The sequence below is a fragment of the Chelonoidis abingdonii genome, chromosome 3, assembly GCF_003597395.2.
Source record: "Chelonoidis abingdonii isolate Lonesome George chromosome 3, CheloAbing_2.0, whole genome shotgun sequence".
NCBI lineage: Eukaryota > Metazoa > Chordata > Testudines > Testudinidae > Chelonoidis > Chelonoidis abingdonii.
The window spans coordinates 186,437,650-186,448,678 of record NC_133771.1 but is presented as its reverse complement, the minus strand read 5'-3'; the positions used below and the strand labels follow the sequence as shown (position 1 = coordinate 186,448,678).

General features: G+C 43.4%; 1 protein-coding gene across 1 annotated transcript in view; it reads right to left on the bottom strand.

Moving 5' to 3' along the window:
- The window catches only part of PSME4 (proteasome activator subunit 4), a 228,449-nt gene that overhangs the window by 81,372 nt on the left and 136,048 nt on the right, over positions 1–11,029 (bottom strand). The window contains exons 23-25 of the mRNA XM_075064374.1: positions 8,278–8,334; positions 7,949–8,004; positions 7,768–7,866 (exon numbers count right to left, since the gene is read on the bottom strand). Coding sequence (XP_074920475.1) covers positions 7,768–7,866; positions 7,949–8,004; positions 8,278–8,334 — 212 coding nt within the window. The remainder of the gene's footprint in view (positions 1–7,767; positions 7,867–7,948; positions 8,005–8,277; positions 8,335–11,029) is intronic.

The window sequence follows — 11,029 nt, the reverse complement described above, 5'->3', positions numbered from 1 at the left end:
GGGTCCCGGAGCGGGCGAGGAGGAGTATACCTCAGCCCACTAACTATATACAACTACGTTTAACAACTATACTTATAACTATTAACTATTAACAACTATCAAACAATACTAACTAACTAAGAACTATGTAGAACGGGTGAAACGCTAGGGATGTGGAGGTCATTGGCACTCCACGTTCCAATGACCGACATGGGCGGTAAGAAGGAACTGAGGAGTGGCCGGGTCGGCAGGGGCATATATACGGTGCCACAAAGGCGCCACGCCAGGGGGTGCCTGCCAACCCGCCGGGTGTTGCTAGGGGAAAATTCTTCCGACGAACGTGCACGCGGCGCGCGCACACCTACTTGGAATGAATATGAGCAAGCACTTGAAGAAGAATTCATGGTTTATTTATTGCCAGTACCACAAACCAATTTGTTGCAGAACCTTGCTTTATAACTTTACTAAGAAACCCAAAGAAATTTGGACTTGATACACTTTTATATTAGGGCTCCTTTACAACACTTTGACATAGTAAGAAGGCCTTTGCAATAGGACTAAGATACATGTATTCTCACGTTAATGCCCCTTTACATTGCCAGAGTATATAAAGAGACATTAGTGCCAAGGAGAATCAGGCCCTTTGTTTCTGCATCAGAGCTATGTTTATGAATGAAATTCGCTTTTGTAATTCCTTACACCTTATTCTGGTAATGACCTCTTCTGGAAAATGGTTGCTTTTACTGAATATATGACATAGAGCCCCATGTAAAGGGCACCTTTGCATAGTGTTGTGACCATCTCCTCATTTAAGTGCAAAAATCTGGTTTCTGTCATTTGCTAGAGCACGAATGTGAAAGTTTCAGAAAATCTCCAGTGAAAATATGGCTTTAGGATCTTAGATGGACCTTCTGATCAATCTAATATCAAGAGGTTAATAGTGTTGCTGCCATTTTGTTACAAACAAAACCCATGTGGAAGATGGGAGACTGCCTATATATAGGCATTTACTGCATCCTTATCTTCCAGTCCAACAGGCAGGACTATGAAGCATTTTTATTTCATTATGCCCTTTCAGAGGCTAAGGAAGTACTCTATTGTTTAGCAAACTTCTTCCCTTTTGTATCTAATGGAGTTTGAAACTAACACGACTCTTTGTTTACATCTTTGTTTATGTATCAGAATAGGAGATCTGTTAGTCTTTAAGTTGCCACAGGACTCATTGTTGCTTTTTACAGATCCAGACCAATACGGCTACCCCTCTGATACTTGTAAGTTAAGTGTTACTTAAAATTCCATTCAGGACATACCACACGATCCATTGTCTATAGCCAAGCTCTAAGATACAACTCCATTTGCTCCAATCCCTCAGACAGAGACAAACACCTACAAAGTCTCTATCAAGCATTCTTAAAACTACAATACCCACCTGCTGAAGTGAAAAAAACAGATTGACAGAGCCAGAAGAGTACCCAGAAGTCACCTACTGCAGGACAGGCCCAACAAAGAAAACAGAACACCCCTAGCCTTCACCTTCAGCCCCCAACTAAAACCTCTCTAGCATATCATCAAAGATCCACAACCTATCCGGAAAGACGATCCCTCACTCTCACAGATCTTGGGAGACAGATCAGTCCTACTTACAGATAGCCCTATAATCTGAAGCAAATACTCACCAGCAACCACATACCACACAACAGAAACACTAATCCAGGAACCTATCCTTGCAACAAAGCCTGATGCCAACTCTGTCCACATATATATTCAAGTGACACCATCATAGGATCTAATCACATCAGACACACCATTGGGGCTCGTTCACCTGCACATCTACCAATGTGATATATGCCATCATGTACCAGCAATGCCCCCTTGCTATATACATTGGCCACATCAGACAGTTTCTATGCAAAGAATAAATGGACACAAACCTGACATCAGGCATCACAACATTCAAACATCAGTAGGAGAACACTTCAACCTCCCTGGTCACTCAGTAACAGACTTAAAGGTGGCAATTTTGCAACAGAAAAGTTTCAAAACCAGACTCCAATGAGAAGCTGCTGAACTAGAATTAATTTGCAAACTAAATACCATTAACTTGGGCTTGAATAGAGACTGAGTGGCTTGGTCATTACACAAATTGAATTTATTTCCCCATTTAAATATCCTCACACCTTCTTTTCAACAATCTAAAATGGACCATCTTGATTATCACTACAAAAGTTTTTTTCCCTCCTGCTGATAATAGCTCATCTTAATTAGCCTCTTAGAGCTGGTATGGCAACGCGCACGAGTGTGTGTGTGTAGAGAGAGAGAGATCTTATTATATGTTCCATTCTATGCATCTGATGAAAGTGGGCTGTAGCCCATGAAAGCTTATGATCAAATAAATGTTTAGTCTCTAAGGGAGCCACAAGTACTCCTGTTCTTTTTGTGGATACAGACAAACAGCTGCTACTCTGAAACCTTAAAATTTTTGAACAAGGCATTTTAAGTGATATGGAGGTGTCATTTGAGCTCCCTGCCTCAGGTGCCAAAATGTTGTGGGCTAGCCTTGCCACTCTCCCGAGGGCTATCCCAGATGACTTCTCAGAGAGATTATGTAGACAATGGAGACTGCTTGACCAATTTAGACTGCCTGATCCCCATGTCAAAAGATCTTTCCAGCAAGCTAGAAGAAACTATAAAAGAGGGACAGTGACAATCACTTGGCCGCTCCCCCTGCCTAACTCAACACCTAGAGGACAAAGACTTTGAACAAGGGAAGAGTGGTCCAGGCTAGGAAAGAGTTTCATCCTGTGTATTCAGGATCTGTAATCTGTTTGTACTATCTGTCAGGTCGAGACACTGCTTGATTCAAATTCTGTTTAGTCTGTAGAAATCAAGACTACAAATGTATTTTTATTTTTTAAGCAACCAACTTTGATCTCTACACTTGCTACTTCTAATCACCTAAAATCAATCTTTCTGTAGCTAATAAATCTGTTTTAAATTTTACCTAAAACAGTGTGCTTTGTTCGAAGTACTTGGGAAATCTCAGCTCCGTTTACAAAGGCTAGCGTGTGTCCTCTCCACATCGAGGGAGAAGTGGACTGGGGAATGAACTTACACTGACCAGGCTTCTGACCAATGCAAGACGGTACAGTTCTGGGGTGCAAGGCTGAGGAAGTGGGAGGAATTGGCTGGAGCCTCTCTCTTGTTAGTTCATGAGTGGCTGAGACAGCATTCATGTAACTCAGTTGGGTGTCTCTCTGCCTGTGGATGTCTGTGCAAGTGCAATACCTGCAAGAGGTTTGTGGCTTGATACAGTGTAAGTAGGCAGTGTAGTTCCTTGCCGCCCCAGAGGGGGACGAACCCTGATTAACTCTCTCTACACACAGCACCACAGAATGAGAAGGATACCAGCGTCCAGGTTGCATCCCGGGGATCCTGTCATAGGCAATGAATGAGAAGACTGCTAATAAGGAAGGACTTTGATACCCCAACAGGAGGAAACACACAGGGACCTGGCTGGAGGGACAAGTCACAAAGAAGGAGCCCTTGGAGTTGCAGAGAGAGTGAGCGAGCGTGGCAGCAGAAGGGGGCCCTGGAACTGGAAAGAGCTAGTCCCTGAGCGGCCAGGAAGAGCCACCACCTGTGGTGAGTGGACCCTATGACAGATCTCATTGCTTCATCAGTCTTCTTGTGGAAGAGTGAGCAGCCCTCAAGTGGCAGGTCCTCAATAACTGTTTGAAATCCTTCAGATATGCCTGCCAAGGCCAGCCAGGAGGAGCGGCGCATTGCAACTGTTGTTGCTATCACCCTGGAGGGGTGCATGTCCTGCATGTTGTTGCTATCACCCTGGAGGGGTGCATGTCCTGTATGTCCAAAGCGGCCTGCAACACCAGTTCTGGCCGCCACATGACCTTTCGCCAGCTAGACTGGAAGTCAGCCCTGCAATCATGTGGCAGTCTGTCAAACAGCTTTAAGCTACAGGCAGCTGATGTGCTCGCATTTTGCCAAGACCACTTCATAGTTCAAGATCCTCATCTGGAAGCTCGAAGTGGAGTAGGATTTCTGGCCACCACATTTTAAGCGCTTCACTGTCTCATCTTTAGAGGTCGATTTCTGACTGCTCTAATGGGATTGCTCATTGGCCACTGGTACTGGACGCAAACAGAACTCCAGGACAGCCAGGACTTGGTACCATCTAGCTGTCCATTTGGATGTCAGTGCCAGTGATGCTGGTGTCTGCCATAAGGCTTTCATGGGCTCCAACAGATCCTTGTAAATCAGGATAACTATGAGTACAGGATAACCAAGTACAGGATATTGAGGAGTTTGCGTGGCATATCCCACACCACCTGTATAGGTAACTCTGAGGCCACTGACACCAATGTCCCATGAGGTCTTGGAAAATCTTTTAGTCCTCAACAGTGGCAGCTGACTGTTCTGGAACAAGGGCATCATCTAGAAGAGCTCAAGGTCAGTACTATCTGACCCTTCCACTGGATCTGCTGCACTGAAGCTTCCTACTCCTGGTCCCATGGATGCTGCAGGGACAGGTCCAGTCTTTGTCACAGGGTGACTGTTTGCCTCATAAGTGTGGTGGAGAGGCTGGTCCTGGATAGTACTGCAGTCCCCATGGGGCCCACATGCCAGGATCATATGGCACCAGGCCCCACGATGTTTGATCCCAGTGATCCCAGTACTGGACTGGGTTGGTTCTGCCCTGCATCACAGGTACATGACTCTTATCCCCCAGATGCGATTGATACTGCTGGGTACCAAGACCTGACCAGGAATGACTAATGGCTTTCCTTTGAGTCAGAAACAATCCTCTGGGAAGGATGGTGCTCAACCTGCAGGTCTAGGGGGAACCTGACCAGACAGTGGAAGCATCAAAGTCCCTGGGTCCAGAAATCTGGACAGCATCATGGTGAATGGAGCTCCAGCAGCTGCACAGGTGTCACCCATGTCAGCATGGTCCAAAGTACTTGATCACCAACAGATTGGCTTAGCAGCAGTAACTGCGCTGGAGCCGGTGCTGGGGGCAATAGAATGACCAGCACTGCAATCAGGCTTCTACCATGTACTGGGCTATCTTTTTTTCTGACTACTTCAATAATGAGAAGGCTAAAACAGCCACAACAACATCAGGTGGGACCTCTATTATGGCTAGATCCACTCAGCTGGTACGGGCTCTCGCGCTTAGGGAACTTTTCCTACGTTTTGAGGCATCCTTAATGTCCAACTCCATGGTAGTCTTATGCGACCTTGAAGTCTGATCCAGGGAGAGTGATGATCTTCACCTCTTCTCCTTAGGAGACTTTTGCGCTCTGAGTCTGATCTATTTCTCTGCTTCCCAGATGAGGAAGCCAGAGGACTGAGTGAATATTTGGCTGGTTTTGATGATGAAGCCAGGGCAGATTTCAACAGCCACCAGTCTCCTGAGGATCCAGGTGCCTATAGTCCAGGGTCAGAGATTGGCCTTATCACTGCCTCATGAGGAAAGCAATAAGACAACCCTCGATTGCTGGGTCCACTCTGAGAAGTACCTACTGACTTTACAGAGTTCCAGAACATGACCGTAACCGAGATGGAACACTGTGCGTTCATTGTTCAGAGGCATGACTGCTTCACAGAGTGGGAAGTTCTTAAAGCACAAGGATTTGCCATGGTCAGCCATAGCAGCTGGTAGTGCCAGCAACCACAGAGGGAGAACCCTTTCCCTCCACAGCATCCTGTAGACCTAACTAAACTGAGACTAATTAACTGAGACAAAGTGGATATACATCCTGAAAAGAGTCACTTTGGGGATGAAGAACAGCTAGCTCTAATCGAATCCAGTGAAAGCAGCTGTGATTGTTGATAGGAAGGGGAATCCTTGAAGAATTAAGAAAACTATGTTGAGTGCATTTGCCCCCACCCCCCAGTTATCAAGGTAGCATGCAATCTCAGGTTCCTGGTGAATATTTCACTACTCAAACACAGAAATAGCTGTAGTGTTTGGAAAGGCCTTGGGCGAACTAAGAGACTACATACTCGAATACAGACTTAACTACTGTGTCACAGTTTTGGGCAACTGCACCTGTATTTCCCCTCTGCAGTCCAGCAAAGGCACCCACTCTAGGTTCCCAGCTTCTGAGCAGTAATCTCTGTTAGGTCGAGACCTGCATCTCTCTTCCCTCTTGACCACGGTTTTTTCAGGCTGCACAGTTCCCAGCAAGCCAGACTACCTAGACAGGCCTGCGTCCGTACTTTGCCTTCTACTCAGAGGCTATGGTTATAAAGTTTCCACACTGACCTTTCTAAGCAAGCACATCTACTCTTAAGGTGAAAGCATTACAGAAAAAACACATTAAAAACAATACAAGAACCTATGTGCATGCTAATTGGTTTATCAGAGATCACCCTCCCTCCCAGCTCCAGGAGGGCTCCAATCAGAGTCAATCTTTCAAACCTCACCAAAGGGTTTTTTCTGTGGCTTCAAGTTCATAACAGTCTGAGCTCAGAACAAGCACCCCAACTGTGCAGACCAGCCTGTTTCTTTATACAGATTGGAAATCTGATCTCCAACCTTTGGGAGCAGGTAATCAGCAGACAATGGTTCTCTCCTCAGGGCATAGCTTCAAAAGGCTGGGTTTCTGCATAACTGGTGGAGGGCATTTGCATTCATTTCCCCCAGGCTACTTCCTAGGAATTCCACTTGACAGGTATTGTCTCAAAAGATCATGCTTGTTTGCCGCATTGTTTAATATAGTCCTATGACCGTGCAGGCCCACAATAATACATAATCTTTCCCTTTAATACAATGGACTCCAAAATATTTCAAATTTAATTCAATATGGTTTTCCATGGAAACTGCCAAATCTGTCACATATCTAACACTTTTGCCACCTCAAAACAATATCTCTTTAAGTTATTTCAGGATGTTCTCTCCTGAACCAATGCAAAAGACTAGATGCAACCTACAGATGGTTTAACATGCAGTAGCCACATACTACTGGTGTGGATGTCTATGACTGACAAGAGCACATTCTCACTAATGATCATGCTGTACATTTGCTGCGGGCCCAATTTAAGACCTTGGTCCTTATCTTTATTGTTTTAAATGTGTGAGGACTTAACTACCTCAAAGATTGCCTTCTCGGCTCTCTACCTCAGCAGCCATGTTCAATAATCTAGATTTCACTTCTCATAACATTGGCAACTCAATTAAACTTTCCATGCCTCAATTTCTCAACTTGTAAAACGTAGATATTAATGTTTACCCACTTTCAAGAAGTGTTTGGAAATCTAATGATGAGAAGTGCTAAATATTATTTAAACAAAGGGAAAGGAGTTTGGTTCCTACATGCTTCTCAACTTAATCGGCATCTATGGTTCTAACATCATTAGCGCTTCACAAGTGCTAGCAATAGCAGTAACTTAATATCCAAGGATTGTATTATTTCCATGCAGTTAAATCACCAAAATAAAAAATCCCAGCATTTCTTAGTAGTTTCTTAGTGACTAGTAAATTAACATAAAGAGCTATCATTAATAGCATCAATATTCAGTATATAAAAAGAGATGTTATGAGGCTTAACCAACATTTGTACACTGATTTGAAACCTTTTGAAAAAGGGCACTTATTGTAACAAAAAAATATTCTAATGATATATCAGCCCACTGTAACTTATATCAATTTCACTAGGAATGCATGCAGAGTTCCATTAAGACATTAAGGTCAAAAAACAGTAAAAACTAAAACTTAAAAAAAGTTGTTTTTTCCTAACTAAACTATGTAAACAAGATACTGACCCTGTTCTCCATTGATTTCTTCACTAAGTTAAAGCTCTTCCACCGGGAGTCAAACTCATGCTTGTGAGACCCTTGGAATTGTAAGAGATCACCAATGATCTAGAAACAAATGGTTTTACATTATGTAAAACATGTCAACTCATTCAAATTAAAATAAAACATATAAAAATTACTATTATACCTTTATGATTAGAAACAAGGACTTGGTATCATCTTCTGAGTTGTCAAGTATATAGTCTACCATTGGAATGGAAACAAAAAGTGTGTTATCTGATATGAAGCTCAATTCAAAGAGTTAACTATACTCAATTAAATATTTTATCTACTTGTGAAGCTCAAAACTTTGTGTCATTTATGTTGCCATATAATTCATGATTACAGATTTTGCCTCTTTGCTTTGCTCTACAATTCTGATACAGTTAAAAGCCCAATTAACTGACAACATTTAAAGCAAATCTTTGCATATGTACTAAATACAGGAATGAGAGCGAGAGACAAAAATGTACTTACGCAGCAGTTTCCTTATGACCCTAGCCATGGTTTCTCTATGGTTCTCTCTTGATAAATCTACACAAGATAATAAGAACATTCATTATATATAAAGTATATTTGCTAAGTTACACAGTGTTATAAAATACAGAGAAGCTTAATTGAAAAACACAATTAATGGAAACTCAGACTATGATATGCAAAAGCTCAAAAACAGATCAGAGTTTCTTTACATACCTCAAATCATGAGGTATGGGACTCTATAAGGGTGATATAAAGAGACTTTGGAAAAATATTATATTTTTATATACACACACACCTACACAACTTTAATAGAAACAGTCTTTAGCATCTCTTTAACAAAGTCACGGGGTATCCCATTCAGTTTTCCACATCACGCTGAAATCCTATGTTGTAGTCACCATCTGTCAGACCAAATACCAAACAGGACATCTTTCAAGTTCCTCAACCTTGTTCACTAAATAAGTACAATAATGGTTCTTCAAACAAAGGGGAATGCAGGTTGGGACATGCTTCTGTTCTGCCACTCAGGGTACATCTGCAATAAAAAACCTGCAGCATCAAGTCTCAGAGCTCATGTTAGTTGACTCAGGCTCGCGGGGCTCAGGCTGCTGAGCTAAAAAAAGAGTGACCATGTTTGGACTTGGGCTGGAGCTTAGGTTCTGAGACTCAACCCCTCACGGGATGTCAGAGCCCAAACATCTATACTGCAATTTTTATACTGCAACCTGAGTAATGGCTGTGCTGTGGGTCTTTTATTGCAGTGTAGACATACCCTTAGCAGAGTTAGTAGTGGTCAAGTGCTTTGCCTAAGATGAGGGAGAGCAAAATAGGAGTTTGGTTCTGGGTAATGTCAGAGTGGTGCAGAGTGCCCATCAGATCACAAGCTCTGAAGAGTACACCGACTGGGGTGGGAAAGAAGACCAGAATGCTCAAGGGGTGGGACTTTATCCTTCAAGCAATTAAGAAGGGGAGAGTATGGAATTTCTATTCTCTTCGGTTGGTTGGAGGGGAGGGGAAAGTAGCACTTTGCCAATCCAGGCAATGGGAATAGTAGAAGGAAGAAAGAGAAAGAACTTCCCATTCCTTCAAACACTGAGGACAGTGGTTGGAGATAAAGTTTTATTCAAAGAGAGGAGCTTCACCTCTGACAAGAACCTTTCACGTGCCAGATTAATCCTTTTAGAAGTGCTGCAAGAAGGAGAGCTAGGCGCAAATCCCTGTTATACAAGAAGCCTGTAGCGTCACATTGTGCAACTTAGTTTCTCTGCGCCTCAGTTCCTCATCTGTAAAATGCAGATATCAGTACTTCCTATACACATTTCCCTTTACCTTTGTACGCTCTCCTCAGTCAGGTTAACCTCCATCTCTAGGTTCTGAGAAGCAGACTGTCCAGCTTACAGCATGCCCTCTCAGTCTGTGTGCGTCTCCTTATCAGGTCCTGCTGACTCCCTAGGCAGCCTCTGGCAACTCATTCAACCTCAACCCTTTTCTGTGGTCCTCTAATGATTTGTTATCTTTTGATCCTAGGCTTAGACTTGTGAAGAGTAAGCCACTCTTAGCCTGGTTGTAGTCAGGTAGAACATATTCCCCAAAACACCATTCACCATTGTTTCTTCAAGGCTTCTTATCCGAGTCACCGTTCTACTTTTCCTGCTTGGTTCCTTTAACAACTTGTTTTGATCTAATTCCATAGCATAACCCATCAAAAATACACACACGTAGGCATGCATCATATTGAAAAAAATAATACAGATATTTCCCAGTTCGTCCCCCCTCAAGCGCCTAAGACAGCTAAATACACTAGGCACAAGTCCTGGTGTAACTTGAAGCTGAGAAGCACCCAAATTATGAGACATGAAAAGAAAGACATTATGAACTACTGGGCTACATGGTAGACACCTATATAATTGCTGCTCTTCTCCCTCACGCTATGCAATCTCAGAGCTCAGGGTAAACATGGCAGAGACTCAGGTCTCACATGCCAATCACTTACTATAAAAACACAATTAAATGCAACTTTGTTTGCAAGTAGCGTATTCAGTTTGAATATCTGCCCCCTTCAGTAAACTTCTGGAATATTTTTTATGTTTTACTAATATGATAACTAAGGCTTCCTATTTCCCCTTCTGTGAGTCATGGCTTTTTCACCGTGGCTTAAGTGTTGCCAAGCTTTTCTGAAGTGTTCCTGACCTTCTCTGTCCCAACTGTTGCAACTGCTAATGGCTTAACTGATCTCAAACTCCACCCCAACTACACACAGATAGGTTCTCTGAAATTTACAGGATTGATCACCCCCCTAAATAAAGGACAGTTACCTGTTCCGTAACTGGCGTTCTTTGAGATGTGTTGCTCATGTCTATTCCACTGTAGGTGTGCGTGCTCGCCACGTGCACCAGTGTCGGAAGTTTTTCCCTTAGCAGTACCCATACTGGGGGAGCACCACAGTGACCCCTGGAATGGGATCACGCTATAAGGGGGACCGTGCACTCCCCCCACCCTCGGCTCCTTGCTGGACAACTCCAACAGAGGGGAAGGAGGGCAGGGTGTGAAATAGACATGAGTAACGTCTCGAAGAACGCCAGTTACGGAACAGGTAACTGTCCTTTCTTCTTCGAGTGATTGCTCATGTGTATTCCACAGTAAGTGATTCCAAGCCATGCCTGTTGGAGGTGGGTAGGAGTTCATGACAGGCTAGGATGGAGTACTGCCCTGCCGAACCCGGCGTCGTCCCTAGACTGGGAGAAGATCG